Source organism: Dryobates pubescens, chromosome 6 (genome assembly GCF_014839835.1).
Source record: "Dryobates pubescens isolate bDryPub1 chromosome 6, bDryPub1.pri, whole genome shotgun sequence".
Taxonomy (NCBI): Eukaryota; Metazoa; Chordata; class Aves; order Piciformes; family Picidae; genus Dryobates; species Dryobates pubescens.
The window spans coordinates 1,561,896-1,580,598 of record NC_071617.1 but is presented as its reverse complement, the minus strand read 5'-3'; the positions used below and the strand labels follow the sequence as shown (position 1 = coordinate 1,580,598).

The 18,703-nt window shown below is 51.6% G+C and overlaps 1 protein-coding gene across 1 annotated transcript; it reads left to right on the top strand.

The window, feature by feature from the left end:
• Positions 1-72: 72 nt before the first annotated feature.
• On the top strand, positions 73-17,883 carry TMEM30A (transmembrane protein 30A). Its single transcript, XM_054162536.1, has 7 exons — positions 73-419; positions 9,201-9,317; positions 10,993-11,100; positions 12,241-12,328; positions 13,519-13,662; positions 16,170-16,376; positions 17,325-17,883. Exons 1-7 carry the CDS (start codon positions 138-140, stop codon positions 17,516-17,518), a joined length of 1,140 nt encoding a protein of 379 aa, XP_054018511.1. The 5' UTR covers positions 73-137; the 3' UTR covers positions 17,519-17,883.
• Positions 17,884-18,703: the final 820 nt, after the last annotated feature.

The window sequence follows — 18,703 nt, the reverse complement described above, 5'->3', positions numbered from 1 at the left end:
CGTTCCCGTGGGGCGCGGGCGGGGGGAGGCGGTGACGCGCGGGGCCGGCGGTGACGCGCGGGGCCGGTGACGCGCGGGGCCGGTGCCGCCGGGGTGTGGGTCGGTGCCGCCGGGGGCGGCGCGTTCCGGCGGGCGCCATGGCGGTGAACTACAGCGCGAAGGAGGAGGCGGACGGGCACCCCTCGGGCGGCGTCGGGGTGCCCGGCGGCGGAGCGGTGGGCGGCGGCGGCGGAGGCGGCGGCGGGGCGGTGAAGACCCGCAAGCCCGATAACACGGCGTTCAAGCAGCAGCGGCTGCCGGCCTGGCAGCCCATCCTGACGGCGGGCACGGTGCTGCCGGCCTTCTTCATCATCGGCCTCATCTTCATCCCCATCGGCATCGGCATCTACGTCACCTCCAACAACATCCGCGAGTACGAGGTGCGCGGCGGGAGGCGGCCGGCGGCGGCCGCTTGAGTGTGGGGGGCTGGCCGGGTGCCCGGGCGGGACCGTGGCTTGGCAGTGCCCGCTCGAGGTGCGCCGGGCCGGGCGGAGCCGGGGGCTGTGCGCCCCCCCGCGAAGCCTGGCGCCGTCCCTGCCTGCCGGCGGCAGGTAGAGCTGGGCTCGGTGAGGAGCGGACCCCCCCCGGCCCCGACGGCTGCTCCGCTTCGCGCTCGTTAACGAACTGCCTGATGTCCCTCGGCCCCGCGCAGGCTGCACCTTGAGAGGGTAGAGCAAAGGCTTATGGAGGTGATGAAGGGACGAGAATCGTCTCTCTTGCGGGGAAGGGCTGAGGGACTTGGGGCCTTTTAGCCTGGGGAAGGCTGAAGGGGGATCTTAGCCGCGTTCGTTGAATGAGCTCTGTTAGTAGATACTGCTAGCCCTGCAGAGGTGAAGAGCTTTCATACCTGCATCCTTGACTTGATGACTCTTCAGGGTTGCTGTTGTACCCTGTGAGATGAGTTGTGTCTGATTTTCTTATGGGCAGCAGGTACTCTACTAATATAAAGGTGAAGTAGTCTGAAATGAGATGGGAGAGCATGTCCTAAGAACACAGAAAGACAGCAAGTGAGAGGACAGTAGAGTGAAAAGTTGAACCTGCAATCTGAGGATTAATCTCAGTTGGAAAAAGAGGAGGCAGAGCGGAGACCTCATTGCTGTCTACAGCTCCCTGAAAGGAGGTTGTGGAGAGGCTGCTGCTGCTCTCTTCTCACAGGGAATTAGTGACAGAGCAAGAGGGAATGGCCTCAAGCTGCCACTGGTTAGGTTTAGACTGGACATTAGGAAACATTTTGTCATGGCAAGAGTGGTCAGGGCTTGGAATGTGCTGGGCAGGGAGGTGGTGGAGTCCTCAAGCCTGGCTGTGTTTCTAGGTGGTTTGGATGTGCTGCTTGGGGCTATGGTTTAGGGGTGCCCCTTGCAGAGCAGGGTTAATGGTTGGACTTGGTGATCCTGAGGGTCTTTTCCAACCTGAGTGTTTCTGTGATTCTTATCAATACTTAGAGTGTGGGCATCAGGAGGATGGAGCCAGTTGTGTTCTCAGTGGTGCCCAGTGACAGGACAAGAGGTAATGAGCACAAACCTGACCATAGGAAGCTCCAGCTAAACACCAGGAGGAACTCATTTACTTTGAGGGTCTTGGAGCACTGGAACAGGCTGTGCAGAGAGATGATGGAGTGTGAGGTGTCCCTGCCCATGGCAGGGGGGTTGGAACTAGATGATCTTTGTGGTCCCTTCCAAACCTGACTGATTCTATGATGGAGTCTTCATCTCTCCATCAAAACCTGCCAGGACATGTCCTCTCCAACCTGCCCTAGGTGATCCTCTGGCAGGGGGCTTGAATTAGCTGATCTCCAGAGGTCCCTTCCAAGCCCTATCACTCTGTGATTGTGTGGCTCTCCTGTCAGCCTTGCCAGTGCTCCTGGGTCAGCTTCCAGGGAAGTTAATGCTGCTGTTTAATCAGCACATCCCAGTGGAAGTTTTGTTCCCAGCAGCACAGAAAGTGTGAGGTAGCTCGTGGCTATGGAAGGTGTATCATTAAGTGTGCCAAAGTAATTGTAGTTTCAGGACAAAACTCTGTAATCCTTGGCATGCACCAAGGATTTTGTGTGTTAGGTGCTCTGTGAGAGAGCAAACCTAGAACCAAAGCTTGAAGAGTGGCTTTTCCTAATTATACTTAGCAAAAACTGAGCTGGTTGCATGTGGTAATTAACCACACCACTGTGCAAAGCTGCTGGGCATGAGCTGGAGACTGAACTCTGTGCCACAGTTCCATCCCTTTGACAAGAGGATCGCTTTGTGTTGTAAGGAGACAAAACCAAAGGGCTGAGGGACAGCCTTGGAGAGCAAATTGACAGCTCTGGATAGTGTCAGCTGAAGAGAGCAAGATTGATTCTGGGGGGGTGGGGAAGTGTAGTTTTGGGGTTGGATTGCTGTATTGGAGAGTATATTTTCTTGTGGATGGAATACTTCTAGCCATCAGGGGAAGCTGCCACTTGCAGGTAGGTGGTGGTCAAGGCAGTGGCTTGGCTTGTGGTAGCAATGTGGCAATGAAGCCCAGTGAAGAAATCCTGAGGCAGCCCATGAATGGTTTTGTATTTCCATAGCTCTGTTGAAAGGCAAACAAGGAATGATTAGGGGACTGCAGCACTGCCTGGGGAGGAGAGGCTGGGGGACATGGGCTGTTTAGTCTGGACAAGAGAAGACTGAGAGGAGATTTAATACATGTTTATCAATATCTGAGGGCTGGGGGTCAGGAGGGAGGGGACAGGCTCTGCTCACTTGCACCCTGGGGTAGCACAAGGAGCAATGGATGTGAGCTGCAGCACAGGAGGTTCCTGCTCAACACGAGGGGAAAATTCTTGCCTGTGTGGGTGACAGAGCACTGAAACAGGCTGCCCAGAGAGGTTGTGGAGTCTGCTCCTCTGGAGCCTTTCAAGCCCCATCTGGCTGTGTTCCTGTGTGACCTGTGCTAGATTGTATGGTCAGCTCTGGCAGGGGGGGTTGGACTGGATGATCTCTTTGGGTCCCTTCCAACCCCTGACATCCTGTGAGCCTGTGATAAAATCGATGTTCACTTTCCTTTTATGTTGAGCACTAGAACTCTAGTCAAGGAGAAAAGCAGAAGTGAAACCCCAGACAGCTGAGGTATATTTTGCAGTGTCCACATGTCTGTGAGCCTGCTTCTGAACAGCAGGGTGTAGAGAGCACCTGAAATGTCACCCAGGTGCTTCAGAGGACACTGCCAGGGTTACCCCAGGCATTGTGGGCTTGTGAATTGTCATGTTATAGTTAAGATAAGAGCAGTCACATGCTTTCAGCAATGCTCAATGGAGAGGAGTGAAGAAAACCCCCACAAAAATCCCTGCTCTCTTTTGTTTTGGCAGGTGCACTGCAAATAGCCATTTCTGCAGCAGGGTGATAGAGAGGCTTGAGATAAATGTAATGAGATAAAGATAGCTCAGGAGTTTATTCATTATGACTGGGTATGAGTTGGTCTATAGGGAGAGGAAACTTCCACATTTCCCCTGTGCCAGGAAGGATCTGGAGGGGCTGGAAGGTGTCCAGAGAAGGGCCACAAGGAGGAGCAGAGGGCTGGAGCTGCTCTGCTGTGAGCACAGCCTGAGGGAGTTGGGGTTGTGCAGGCTGGAGAGGAGAAGGCTCTGAGGAGCCTCCTTGTGGCCTTCCTGTATCTGCAGGGGGCTCCAAGAAAGCTGGGGAGGGACTGCTGAGGGTGCCAGGGAGGGATAGGACTGGGGGGGATGGAGCAGAACTAGAAGTGGGGAGATTGAGATTGGCTGTGAGGAAGAAGTTGTTGCCCAGGAGGGTGGTGAGAGCCTGGCACAGGCTGCCCAGGGAGGTGGTGGAAGCCTCCTGCCTGGAGGTGTTTGCAGCCAGGCTGGAGGTGGCTGTGAGCAACCTGCTGTAGTGTGAGGTGTCCCTGCCCATGGCAGGGGGGTTGGAGCTGGCTGAGCCTTGAGGTCCTTTCCAGCCCATTCTGTGGAATGCAGCAGAGTTTCTTGAGTCCCAAAATGTGACTTCTCTTCCCTGTACTGCTGCTGTATGCATGTCCCTATTGGTTTATAGGCTGCTCTTGTTTAGCAGCTCTGTTGTGTAATCCCCATAAGTTGTACTGGGAGCCAAAGATGAGATGTCCCCATCTAAGAGACAGTGTGACAATGCACAGGTGAGCTGGGAGCATGACAGATTCCCTCCTGTGCAGCCAGGCTGCAGATGCAAAGCAGTAGTGGTCCTTTGGATTTGGAGGCCAATTGGCAGTTGCAGGCCTTGTACCCTCTCTAATGCAAAGCCAGTCAGGATTGGAAAGGGTTTCAGTGTTTTGTTCATGTGTTTCCCTGTGCAAGTTCACTCTTGTGTCATCCACCTCAGGTGAAGCAATCCCAGGTTAGATCATTAGGGCAGAGGTCATCACTTCTGAGAGTATGAGCAGGCTGTTGGTGGAAGCAGGTAAGGATGGGGGAGCTTGAGTGCTGTTCTCTGATCCTCATGCCTGTTTCATCCAGTGTTAATAACTCACAAGTTCTGAGTGAGATCACTCCAGAGTGCAGAGTGGAAGAGTTTGATTCAGAAAAGGCTTTGCAGTTGTAGCAGCAAAACACAGACAAAGCATTTTACAGACTAATGCTTGTCTGTTAGTATCAGTGACACTGCTAGCAGCTAACTGTGGCCTTCCAGTGTCTGAAGGGGGCTCCAAGAAAGCTGGGGAGGGACTTTTGAGGGTGTCAGGGAGTGATAGGACTGGGGGGGATGGAACAAAACTAGAAGTGGGGAGATTGGATGTTAGGAAGAAGTTGTTCCCCATGGGGGTGGTGAGAGCCTGGCACAGGCTGCCCAGGGAGGTTGTGGCAGCCTCCTGCCTGGAGGTGTTTGCAGCCAGGCTGGAGGTGGCTGAGAGCAGCCTGCTGCAGTGTGAGTTTAATTCAGGAAAGGCTTTACAGTTGTAGCAACAAAGCACAGACAAAGCATTTTACAGATCAGTGACACTGCTGGCAGCTGTGTGTTTAGCTGAGACACAGAATCATAGAATCCTTTTGGTTGGGAAAGACTTTTAAGGTCAAGTCTAACTATTATTGACCCCTCTGAAGTCTGGCGCTAAACAAGTTCCTCAGCACCACATCTCTGTGGCTTCTAAACACCTCCAGGGGTAGGATGCAGCCAGCTCATTGTCCAGTGTTTTAGAACCCTTTCAGTGAAGAAGCCCCTTCCAGACCCTCCCTGGTGCAGCTTGAGGCTATTTCCTCTCATTCTGGCAACTGTTCCTAGGGACAACAGATGGACACCCACCTCACTCCAACCTCCTTTCAGGTAGTTGGAGAGAGTGAGGAGGTCTCCCCTGAGCCTCATTTTCCTTCAGACACTCCTTGTAAGATCTGTTCTTGAGACCTTTCTTGTCCCAGCTTAATATCCTGTCTCTGGTTAGTGACCTCCAAGTGTTCTTCACAAGCAGCTGTAAGTTTAGCTCTGGGAGGCAAGACCTCTGGGAGCTAGGTGCAGTGACTAAGGTCTTTCACAAACGTAACTGGGGGAGGAAGCAGAGGTGGTTATTTACACCTACCTCCTAGACAATGGCATGCTTGTAAGTGTCTGTGTTTGCCTCTCTCTCTCTCCATTTCTAACTGTACACTTAGCATATTGGGATTGAATAGGATGCATAATTTATGCCCCTGAAATACAAATTGATGTACAGTTCAAACCCACCCTTTCCTGGAACTAGATGCTGCAGCCATCAGTACCTCTGAGCTGTGCTCTTCTCAGAGAGCTGCATGGACTGAGCCCCAAACTGCAGCTTTTCCATTGATTGCCTTCCTGAAGCTCTTGAATCCAAATGTGGACCTTTTCCAGCAGCTTAAGTGCTGGAGGGGGGTTGTGTTGTGCCTGGGGATCTTTCGGTTTGGGTTTTGGTTTGGGTTTGTTTTGGTGTTTTTTCCCCCCTAGTAGTATTCTGACTGTTTCAAAGGATATAAACACTGATTTCTCTTGGGACCTCTAGGGATCATAGAATCACAGAATCATCAGGGTAGGAAGGGACCTCAAAGTTCAGCCAGTCCCAACCCCCCTGCCATGGGCAGGGACACCTCACACTACAGCAGGTTGCTCACAGCCACCTCCAGCCTGGCTGCAAAAACCTCATGAGGGAAATCTGTTTCTATGGAGAGAGGAAGATCTAACAGCTTCCAAGAAAAGCCTTATTTTCAGTGTGACCATGATGGGATTCTGTCTTTAGAATCAGAGGAGGATTGAGGTTGGAAAAGACCCTTGAGATCATCAGGTCCAGCCATGAGCCCTGCTCTACCACGGTCACCACTAAACCACATTGCTAAGCACCACCTCTGAATGACCTTTAAACACATCCAGGGATGGTGAATCCCCCATCTCCCTGGGCAGCCTCACACTAGATCAGGTTGCTCACAGCCACATCCACCCTAGCCTTAAAAACCTATTGGACTAAAGCTTCCACCACCTCCCTGGGCAACTTGTTCCAGTGTCTCACTACCCTCATGGTGAAAAACTTCTTCCTAACATCCAATCTGAATCTCCCCTCCTCTAGCCTGGATCCATTCCCCCCAGCCTTACCACTCCCTGACACCCTCAGAAGTCCCTCCCCAGCTTTCTTGGAGCTCCCTTCTAGATATTGCTCCACAAAATGTAGTTATTTATATTTCTTTCCCAAGTCAGGTCTTCTGTAACCTTGGACTGTTTGAGTTTGTTCTTGATGTAAACCAAATCTGCACACTGGAAAAGAAGGCCTGGGTGTGGAGGTTTAAATTCTTTCTTAAGGAAATGCTTGCTTAGGCTTACTTGAGCAGGAAAGCAATCCCACTGAGTTAGCCTTCAACAAATCACAGTAGCACAGTGCATTAGAGGTTGGCAGGGACCTCCAGAGATCATCAGGTCCAAGCCCCCTGCCAGAGCAGCAGCACCCAGGGCAGGCCACACAGCAATGCAGCCAGGGGGGGTTGGAAAGGCTCCAGAGAAGGAGACTCCACAACCTCTCTGGGCAGCCTGCTCCAGGCCTCCCTCACCCCAAAGAAGTTTCTCCTCCTGGGCAGCTGAAACCTTCTCTGCTCAAGTTTGTCTCCATTGCTCCTTGGCTTCTTGCTGTGCAGCACCCACAAGAGCTTGGCCCCCTCCCCTTGACCCCCAGCCCTCAGCTCTTGAGAGACATTGATCAGATCCCTCTCAGCCTTCTCCTCTGCAGGCTAAACAGCCCCAGGGCTCTCAGTCTCTCTTCCCAGGGGAGATGCTCAAGTCCCCTCAGCATCCTCCTGCCTCTGCCTTGGACTCCCTCCAGCAGCTCTCTGTCTCTCTCCTGAACTGGGGAGCCCCAAACTGGACCCAGGATTGCAGCTGTGCTCTCAGCAGGGCAGAGCAGATGGGGAGCAGAACCTCCCCAGCCCTGCTGGCCACACTTTCCTTGCTGCACCCCAGGAATGAGCTGCATTGCTGAGAGCAGTGGTGGTGGTATCTCCACCTGCTGTAGCTGACCAGAGCTGCCCAGGACTGCTGCAGTAGTGCTATTTCTAGCTCAGCATCAACCCAATACCTTGTTCAGTGAAGGAAGCCAAGACTCTGTGATCCTCTCTCTCTCTCTCTGCCAGCTAAGAGCTTCTGAAGCTGATTTCTTTCAGCTTAGGCTCATTAGGGCATGCAGAAATCTGGCAGCAGAGTAGATGCTAATAAAAATGCTGAGGGAAGGGTTGCAGCTTAATAGATACAGAAGAAGTGGCAAGGCAGGGAGACCTTGAACAAGATCCAGGTGAAAATAGGCTTCAGTTGTTCCCTGACCCTTGCAGCTGCATGTTTGTTTAAGCTAGCCTTAATACAGGTAGTAGAACAGATCATAAATCCCTCTCAGTTCTTGGTAATGCATTTCACTGCAAGCATGAATCAGGGCAAACCATTTGCAGCAGCCTTTCATCAAGTACTGGAGGTGTGGTTTAAGTGATTCTGCTGTTAAAACAGCTTCTTGCCTTAAGCTGGTGTCTGTTGAGCCAATCTGAGTCTAAATTCTAAGCAGGAAGTTCACAGTCAGGGTAGGAACAAGTAGTTTGTAGGCAGAGGGCAGCTGCTTCTCCCTCACTTGCAGCCCGGGTTAATTCCTTCCTGTCATTCATGTGCCTGGGGCTAGAGGTGGAGCTGGTGTGGTCAAAGAGCTTCAGTTGGCTTGGGCCACAGGCTGAGCTTATGGCTGCTGAGGATGTGTTCTGCATACTGCCCAGGTAGCCTCTGTGGCCAGACTGCAAGGGCTGGCTTTTTTTTGACCTACACTGTTAAAGGCAGCTTAATACTGATCATCCTCCTGGTCCACTCCTGGCAGGCCAGTGCCAGCAGCTTCCTCTTCTGTTTTAGAGCAGTTCTTGGCCACTTAGTGACTTCAGTTTACTCTTTAAATGCTTAAAGAAAAAAAAAACTCTTCTGACTAATGAGATGGATCAAAATGGTCAGCAAAGGAAGTTTTGTAATGCCAGCATTTAATATCTTTTGTAATTGAACTTGGATTCATAGAGTCACAGAATGGGTTGGAAGGGACCTTAAAGATCATCTGCTTCCAACTGCCTGCCATGGGCTGGGACACCTTCCACTAGCCCAGGCTGCTCAAGGCCTCATCCAGCCTGGCCTTGACCACCTCCAGGGAGGGGACATCCACCAGCTCCAGGGAGGGGACATCCACCAGCTCCCTGGGCAGCCTGTGCCAGTGTCTAACAGCTCTTACTGTAAAGAATTTCTTCCTCATCTAGAATCGTTTAGGCTTAGATATCTACCCTCTCTGGCAAGCCTACAGAAGCTCAGGTCTGCTGATCATCTAGTGCCTGTGTTTGGGAACATCATAGATCTGGAAGGATCTGCTGTTTGTGTTTGGCTGTGGGGGGGTTTGCTTTGCCTTGTGGTTTGGGTTGGGTTCCCCCAGCAGCAATGGCCCAGGTCGGTGTTACTTGTTTGAGGCTGAAGTGGAGCACAGGGACAGAAGGGACCTCTGGAGGTGGCCTTTAGGCGGGAAGGGACCTCTGGGGATGGCCTTTAGGAGGGAAGGGAAGGGACCTCTGGGGATGGCCCTCAGCTTGGAAGGGAAGGGACCTCTGGGAGCTCTTGGAGCTGAAGTGTCATAGTGCTGCCAAGCAAGTGCCTTGTCAGCTCTTTGGCTCAGTAATCAATTTAAAAAATCATTGTAAATAACTTTTAGTTGTTGCTTTCTTGTTCCAGATTGACTATACAGGAACAGAGCCTTCCAGTCCCTGCAACAAGTGTTTAAATGTGTCCTGGGACAGCTCAGCACCTTGTACTTGCACCATCAATTTCACCCTGGAGCACTCGTTTGAGGTATGCTGCCCTGTATGCAAGGTGAAATACAGCAGTTTGTTTGCTTGATTTCAGAGCCACCAGGAGCAGCTCTGCCACTCAGGTATTTTCCTCTCTGTTCCCAAGGATTGCTGCTAGTTTCCCTGTGGACTTGGATCTGCTTCTTGTGTGCCTGTTCAATAGGGACCAGATGGTTTCTGCTGCCTCTGGGGATGGCCAGCATTGAATGGAATGCTTGTGTTTGACACATTCAGATTTAGCCTGTGTGCCGTACAGCTGGCAAGTAGATGAGCTGTTCCTGCAGGATTTCACAGTCTCACAGTATAACTAAGGTTGGAAGAGACCCCCCAAGGATCATCAAGTCCAACCTGTCCCAACAGACCTCACAGCTAGACCATGGCACCAAGTGCCACGTCCAATCTCCCCTTCAACACCTCCAGGGACGGCGACTCCACCACCTCCCTGGGCAGCACATCCCAATGACGAACGACTCGCTCAGTGAAGAACTTTTTCCTCACCTCGAGTCCAAACCTCCCCTGGCACAGCTTGAGACTGTGTCCTCTTGTTCTGGTGCTGCTTGCCTGGGAGAAGAGACCAACCCCTTCCTGGCTACAACCACCTTTCAGGTAGTTGTAGAGGGCAATGAGGTCACCCCTGATCCTTCTCTTCTCCAGGCTAAGCAACCCCAGCTCCCTCAGCCTCTCCTCACAGGGCTGTGCTCAAGGCCTCTCCCCAGCCTTGTTGCCCTTCTCTGGACACATTCAAGTGTTTCAATGTCCTTCTTAAACTGAGGGGCCCAGAACTGGACACAGTACTCAAGGTGTGGCCTAACCAATGCAGAGTACAGGGGCACAATGACCTCCCTGCTCCTGCTGGCCACACTCACAGTGCACAGACCTAGGGAATCTTAGAGCCATAGAATTGTTTTGCTTAGAAAAGACCTCTAAGGTCATGGAGTCCGACTGTCGATGCAACACCGCCACAGCCATTAAACCAGGGGCTGAAGTGCCATGGCCACAGGTTTCTTGAACACCTCCAGGGGTGGTGATTCCACCACCTCCCTGGGCCGCCTGTTCCAATGCCTGACCACTCCTTCAGGAGAGGATTTGCTATCCTTCCTGATACCCACTCTAAACCTCCTCTGGCACACTTTCAGGCCATTTCCTCTCGTTCTATCACCTGCTATTAGAAGAGAATGACCCCCACCTCACTGCAACCTCCTTTCAGGGGGTTGCAGAGAGCAACTTGGTCTCCCCTCAGCCTTCTTTTCTCCAGACTAAACCACCCCAGTTCCCTCAGCTGCTCCTCATGAGCCTTTTCCTCCAGACCCTTCACCAGCTTCGTTGCTCTTCTCTGGACACGCTCCAGCAACTCAGTGTCTCTCTCGTAGGGAGGGCCCCAAAACATAATTCAGCATGAACTTGGAAATACTGATAGGATAAATGCTTTCTCACAAACTGGAGGCAAACAATCAGGTTATGTGCTCAGGTGTTGGGGCTGGTGCTGGTGAATATCATTGTGGTAGTTTGTGGCATGTTTGTACTGTCTGAGTTCGGTGAGTGCGGTACTCTCCTGTGCTCAGTGTGAAGCAAGGCTTGAAACACTTACTTCAGGAGTGTAAGCACAGAGTGGAAGAGGTTCAAAGTTAAGCTTGTTGTGGATGAAAGCCCTTCTTGCTCCATTTTGCTTTTGGCAGAGCAATGTGTTCATGTATTATGGACTGTCCAACTTCTACCAAAACCACCGCCGCTACGTGAAGTCTCGAGACGACAGCCAGCTCAACGGAGACAACAGCTCCCTGCTGGTAGGTGGTGCTGCTTGGCTGGGGGAGAGCAGCTGGCTTCTGCCTGCTGCAGAAATCACCCCCCAGCAGAGTAGTTTGTTTGATAAGAATAATGAGGGGCTAGAACTTTGGCACCACAGAAGACAACCCTAAGGCCTTGGTCTGCTGTTCACACAGTATGGTAAAACATCACAGCTGTCATTTTGTTAAGCTGTCAGCAATCACAGAAAGCTCCAGGCCAGAGGGGACCTCCAAAGCTCATCCAGTCTGACCTCCCCACAGTCAGCAGGGACATCCCCAACTAGATCAGGCTGCCCAGGGCCTCATGGAGCCTCACCTTGAATGTCTTCAGGGAAGGAGCCTCAACCACCTCCCTGGGCAACCTGTTCCAGTGTTCCACCACCCTCAGAGTAAAGAACCTGTTCCTCACATCCAGTCTCAATCTGCTTTGCTCTAGTTTGAAGCTATTGCCCCTTGTCCTGTCCCTGCAGGCCCTTGTAAACAGTCTCTCTCCATCCTTCCTGGAGCCCCCTTCAGGTCCTGGCAGACTGCTCTTAGGTCTCCCTGGAGCCTTCTCTCTTGTACAGTCTGGAGAAGAGAAGGCTCTGAAGTGACCTAATTGTGGCCTTCCAGTATCTGAAGGGGGCTACAAGAAAGCTGGGGAGGGACTTTTGAGGGTGTCAGGGAGGGATAGGACTTGAAGGAATGAAAACAAAACTAGAAATGGGGAGATTCAGATTGGATGTTAGAAAGAAGTTGTTCCCCATGAGGGTGGTGAGAACCTGGCACAGGTTGCCCAGGGAAGTGGTGGAAGCCTCCTGCCTGGAGGTGTTTGCAGCCAGGCTGGAGGTGGCTGTGAGCAACCTGCTGTGGTGTGAGGTGTCCCTGCCCATGGCAGGGGGTTGGAACTGGCTGCTCCTTGAGGTCCCTTCCAACCCTGACAAGTCTCTGAGTCTGTTCAGATTCCATTCCTGCTTACTACAGAACCCCCAGCCACGCTCGTTAATGCTGAGTGGTGAAGCATTTGTAAGTAACCTGGCTCGTGAAAAGGTTCTTTTATGGTGTGTTTAAGATGTGCTCATTGAAGTACTGCAGCAAACCCAGGCTGTGTCAAGTAGCAGAGACTCATTTGCCTTTTTGTTTCTCCTTTCTGGCTGTCAGAACCCAAGTAAGGAATGTGAGCCTTACCGCACCAACGAGGACAAGCCCATTGCTCCCTGTGGAGCCATTGCCAACAGCATGTTCAATGGTATGGTGACACCTGGGATTTATCCCTGGGCTGTTTCTGGGATCCCATTTGGTTTGTGTTGTCAGTTGTACCAAGTAAAGGCACCCTGAGCTGTGTTCTTTCTCTTTGGAACTGGCATGCTTTCATTGCTGAGAGTAAAATAATTCCCTTGTGCTGCTGTTGCCTTCATTCAGAATGGCTGCAAAGAATTAATCTGATGGCATACAAAAGTACTTGTGGGGAGTGCTTGTTGTGAGGAGCTGGTGCTGCTCTGGAGTGTGATGGATGATACACTCCTGTCTAAAACAGATTGATTCTTGCAGAACAGCTTGTGATTGTGGCAGGCAGATAATCACAGAATCAACCAGGTTGGAAAAGATCTCAGAGATCACCAAGTCCAACCTATTACCTAAGACCTAACACCTCCTGACAACTAAACCATGGCTCCAAGTGCCTCATCCAAGCCTTTCTTGAACACCTCCAGGGATGGTGACTCCACCACCTCCCTGGGCAGCACATCCCAAAGGCCAACCTCTCTTGCTGGGAAGAACTTTCTCCTCACCTCCAGCCTCAACCTCCCCTGGCACAGCTTGAGACTGTGTCCTCTTGTTCTGGTGCGGGGTGCCTGGGAGGAGCCCAACCCCCACCTGGCTACAACCTCCCTTCAGGGAGCTGTAGAGAGCAAGAAGGTCTCCCCTGAGCTTCCTCTTCTCCAGGCTCAACACCCCCAGCTCCCTCAGCCTCTCCTCCCAGGGCTGTGCTCCAGACCCCTCCCCAGCTTTGTTGCCCTTCTCTGGACACCTTCGAGTCTCTCAATGTCCTTCTTAAATTGAGGAGCCCAGAACTGGACACAGGACTCCAGGTGTGGCCTCAGCAGTGCTGAACACAGGACAGGATGACTTCCCTGCTCCTGCTGGCCACACTTGTTCCTGATGCAGGCCAGGATGCCATTGGCCTTGGCCCCCTGGGCACACTGCTGGCTCATGTTCAGCTGCTGTCAACCAGTCCCCCCAGGTCCCTTTCTGCCTGGCTGCTCTCAGCCACTCTGCCCCCAGCCTGTAGCACTGCCTGGGGTGGTTGTGGCCAAATGCCTTGTCTGGTAGTTGTGTTTCATGTCTCCTGGAGGTGATTTGGTTTATTGCTTGTCAGGATGATCTGCCTGATGCCAGTGTCTGCAGCTGCTTTCCTCATGTGGTTATCTTTCTCTCCAGATACTCTGGCGTTGTACCTCATCGAAAATGAGACCACAGTGCCTATCACTCTGATCAAAAAGGGCATTGCCTGGTGGACAGACAAAAATGTGAAGTTCAGGAATCCTACAGGAGATGGAAATAACTTAACTGCACTTTTCCAAGGTAAAAAAAAACCCCAACCAAACAACAAACCAACCCACCCAAAACAACAGCAAAACCCAAACCCACACACACCCCCAAAAAACCCCAATGATAAAACCACACCAAAAAACCCCAACAAAACAAACACCCACAGAGGGAAGGTTTAGGAATAAGGGAACTCTTCAAACACATTTTTAGTTGCTCTTAATTTTACCTCACTGACATTTTACTGAACATAGCAATCAAATATTGTAGTTCCCTGAAGAAATCCAAGCTCAGGACAGCTCTGCTGCCTCCAAAGGTTGTGTTTAAATAATGAAAGCTGCAAATCTCATGGGGAAGGGATTCATTTTTTTACCTTTGCTGTAAGAATTAATCTGTTGGGGTTTTTTTCCTGCTTATTTGTTTTTTTCACCTTGGCTCTTGAGAAGAGCTCAATATGTGCACTGCTCTCATAGGTGAACCCCAGCTGGCAGCTAAGCACCATACAGCTGTGAGGTGGGAGAGGGAGAGCCAGAAGGGTGAAAGATAGACAGTTTAATAATAGTTAAAAAAACAAAGGTAGTGAAAACCCAACCCAAACTACAAAAAGAGGAAAACAAACCCCAGGTAAAATGAGTGATGCAAAAGGAAACAATTCACAGATGGATAGAATGGTTTGGATTGGAGGGGACCTAAGAGATCATCTAATTCCCACCCCCCTGCCATGGGCAGGGACTCCTTCCACTAAGCCTAGGTTGCTCAAGGCTCCATCCAGCCTGGCCTTCAACATCTCCAGGGAGGGGACAGCCACAATCTCCTGGGTGAGACACTGGGCACAGGCCTGTGTCTCACCACCCTCAGTGTAAAGAATCTCTTCCTTATCTCCAGTCTAAATCCACCTTCTTCCAGCTTAAAGCCATTCCCCCCCATCCTGTCGCTACAAGCCCTCATAAGAAGTCCTTCCCCAGCTTTGTTGCAGGCCCCCTTCAGGTGCTGGGAGGCTGCTAGAAGGTCTCCTCAGGGCCTTCTTTTTTCCAGGCTGAATTGCACACCACCAAGCAAGCCCTCAGGCAGTGGCAGCCCCTGCCTCCCTCTGTCTGCCCAGCTGTATAGCTGAGTATGACCTGATAGGGAATGCAGTGTCCCTTTCTGTGGTCAGTTAGGGTCAGCTGTCCTGGTTGTGTCCCTTTCCCAGCCTGTTGTGCACCCCCAGCCTACTCAGTGATGAGAGAAGCAGGAAAGGCCTTGATGCTGTGTAAGCATGGGTGTGTTACCAGCATGGCTTTCATCACAGGATCCAAACATAGCAGGGGACCAGCTCCAGTGAAGAAACTTAACTCTGTCCTAGCCAAACCCAATGCAGCTGCTGTAAGGCTTAGATTTAACATGAAAAGGAATCCTGCAGCTTTCATAGGGAGCTTCCATTTAGATGTTTCTACTGCCAGACAGTGCACATTCAACACCAAAACCTGATTCTTCTTTTGTGAGGAGGAGTGACTCATGTCTCTCATTTGTTAGGTTAAATGCAGTCTGGCAAACTAGTTTTCTTTGAGTACTACTGTCTGAATATCATCTTCCTCAGGGCTCAGAGTGGGGGGGGGGGGTGTGTGCTTATGCAAGGCATCTAATAATTTCAGGTTTAACCTGATGTGGGTGTCTTGCTTAGTCACAGCCAAATTACATGTTAAGATACCTTACCCTAACACACTGTAGTCTTGCTTTCCCAATACAGCAAAAGCATTGGTGTGGAATCATCTCAGCTATGTGACTCTGTGACTGTACAGAGTTTTATTTGCTCCTGGTCCAGGAAGTGGTAGTCAAAACTCTGTAATGAGTGAACAGGATTGGTTTCATGATAATGGGGAGCTGTGTCACTAAGTAAAAGTGTGGCCAGCAGGGCTAGGGAGGTTCTGCTCCCCCTCTGCTCTGCCCTGCTGAGAGCACAGCTGCAATCCTGGGTCCAGTTTGGGGCTCCCCAGGTGAAGAGAGACAGAGAGCTGCTGGAGAGAGTCCAGGGGAGAGCCATGAGGGTGATTAGGGGACTTGGGCATCTCCCCTGTGAAGAGAGACTGAGACCCCTGGGGTTCAAGTGGAAGGGGCCAAACTCTTTTGGGTGCTGCACAGCAAGAAGCCAAGGAGCAATGGAGACAAACTTGAGCAGAGAAGGTTTCAGCTCCACAGGAGGAGAAAATTCTTTGGTATGAGGGTGAGGGAGCCCTGGAGCAGGCTGCCCAGGGAGGCCGTGGAGTCTCCTCTGGAGAGAGTGAAGCCCCATCCCTGGAGACATCCCAGATCAGGCTTGATGGGGCTCTGAACAGCCTAATCGAGTTGGAGGTGTCCCTGCTTGCTGCAGAGGGGGTTTGACCTGATGACCTCTAAAGGTCCCTTCCATGCCAGTGCATTCCAGGATGAGCACTGCCGAGTTCACAGCGATTAGAGGCGACTATGTTTTCTGTGCTGTTAGAGTGAGTTTTGACGAGCCAGCTCGTGACTTCAGTCCTGCATCACAAATACAAGCCTGTTGCTGTGGTTTTGTCCAATCCTAGGCACAACAAAGCCTGTGAACTGGCCCAAGCCAGTGTACATGCTGGACTCTGAGCCTGACAACAATGGCTTCATCAACGAGGACTTCATCGTCTGGATGCGCACGGCTGCCCTGCCCACCTTCCGCAAGCTCTACCGCCTCATCGAGAGGAAGGACAACCTGCAGCCTACCTTGCAGGCTGGAAACTATTCTTTGGTTATCACATACAGTATCCTTTGGGAAGCCTCTGCAAGGGGCTAAGGGCTTAGCTGGATTACGTGGAGAGAGATTTGTGCACGCTCAAATTCGCAGCTCGCCTTTCCTCACAGAGTCACAGAGTGTTAGGGGCTGGCAGGGACCTCCAAAGCTCATCCAGCCCAACCCCCTGCCAGAGCAGGGGCACCTGGAGCAGCGCACACAGCAGCACAGCCAGCTGGAGTTGAAATACCTCCAGAGAGGGACACTCCACAACCCCTCTGGGCAACCTCTTCCAGGCTTCTCTCCCTCACTGCCAGAGCAGGATCGGGGTCCCCAACCACCTCCCTGGTCATAGAATCACAGAATGCCAGGGGCTGGCAGGGACCTCCAAAGCTCATCCAGTCCAACCCCCTGCCAGAGCAGGGGCACCTAGAGCAGCTCACACAGCAGCACAGCCAGGTAGGTTTGGAATATCTCTAGAGAGGGAGACTCCATGACCCCCGTGGGCCTTCCTGTATCTGAAGGGGGCTCCAAGAAAGCTGGGGAGGGACTTCTGAGGGTGTCAGGGAGGGATAGGACTGGGGGGGATGGGGCAAAGCTAGAAGTGGGGAGATTCAGATTGGGTGTTAGGAAGAAGTTGTTCCCCATGAGGGTGGTGAGAGCCTGGCACAGGTTGCCCAGGGAGGTGGTGGAAGCCTCATGCCTGGAGGTATTTAAGGCCAGGCTGGATGTGGCTGTGAGCAACCTGCTCTGGGTGTGAGGTATCCCTGCTGATGGCAGGGGGGTTGGATCCTTGAGGTCCCTTCCAACCCTGACAATTCTGTGATTCATATTAGCTTCATGTTATTTCTTCCAGTGTTTAAAGGCAGCAGCTTGTGTTTGGGATCTGAGTGAAATGCCCCAGAGCTTTCCTGTGCTCACCTAGAGCAAGATCTGGAGACCTGCTTCTTGTTTTCCTTAACGTATTCCCCCCCTCCAGATTATCCTGTACACAGCTTTGATGGCCGAAAAAGAATGATCCTAAGCACCATCTCCTGGATGGGAGGCAAAAATCCCTTCCTGGGCATTGCTTACATCACTGTTGGGTCCATCTGCTTCTTCTTAGGGGTCGTGTTGCTGATCATCCACCACAAATACGGCAACCGCAACACCAGCGCGGACATTCCCAACTAACCCTCCTGCACCCCCAAAGCAAATCTGCTGCATGTGCATCAAGGCCAGTCCACAACAGACCCAGTTTTTGAAAGGCAAATCTCTGCTCCTCTCACTACTGAGGCTGGGTACCTCACGTGTCCCTGAGGCTCTCCCTTCCCGTGCTGTGGGTTAGCTCCTCCAGCCGACGGGTGTCCAGTTAGCTACGTTGATTGTATCTCTGCCCACCTCAGATCCAGGCTCTCCTGCTGGTTTCTTTGCCTCTGGGCTGGGCAGGCCACACGATGCCTCTAGCTCCTGTGGTTCCCTCCATGCATCTGCTGCTTGTTCATGTGTTGTGTAACCTCGGTGTGAATTCAGTACCTGGAGGTTTAGTGGAGAGAGGCTGTTAGGAGATGGCTGTAAATTCTTCACTTCCCCCCGTTCAAGTTGGAAAAGGAGAGGTCAAGCCTGAAGTGGTTTGGTTCTTCAGTTCCCTGTCTCGTGTGCATGAGCTTTCCACATCTGTTGCTGACATTTTAATATATTTATAGAAGTTGTTAAATATTTTTCTTGCCCTCCCTTCCCCTCCCCCACCCCCCTGTGTCCTAGCCAGCTCTGTCATGTTGAATCCTGGAAGTGCTGCGTGAGTTTCAGCACTCCTGGAGTCTTCTGTGTATTTACAATGTATGTGCCTGGCCAGTAAATGAGCATCCTATGGAGATAACCAGAACACTCTTGTGTTAATTATCTGCCTGAGTCCCTTCTAAGGATTGCTGTAAGTTGGGACATGTTTTGTTGCAGGTAGAATCTGCCCTTTATTTCCCCCCTTCTTTCTACTTTTGTCTTTCTTTTAAGTCACATCCAATACGAATTTACCCATTCTGCTTGCTGCTTTTGCTGTTTGTGAGCAGCTCCAAGCATTGAGAAGAACCTAAAAATGTCTTTTTTTTGGTTTGTTTCATTCATAAATTTGGGTGAATTCATTTTTATTGGGAGGAGTTTCTTGGTTTCCTTGGGGTGTAGCCATTCTGAGCAGGCTTGGTTGTGAAGGAATTTTTGGAGTGTAAAGGAACTTTGGAGTGAGCACCCCAGGAATGTTTCTGGGGGGTGTTAAGCTAGTAAACTCTAGAAGTTCCCAAGCTGAGATGAAAGGAGTCTCTTTGTTTGTTTTTTTTCCCCCCATTGAAATGCAGGTTGAGCTTGCTGTGAAACCTGATGGAAGTA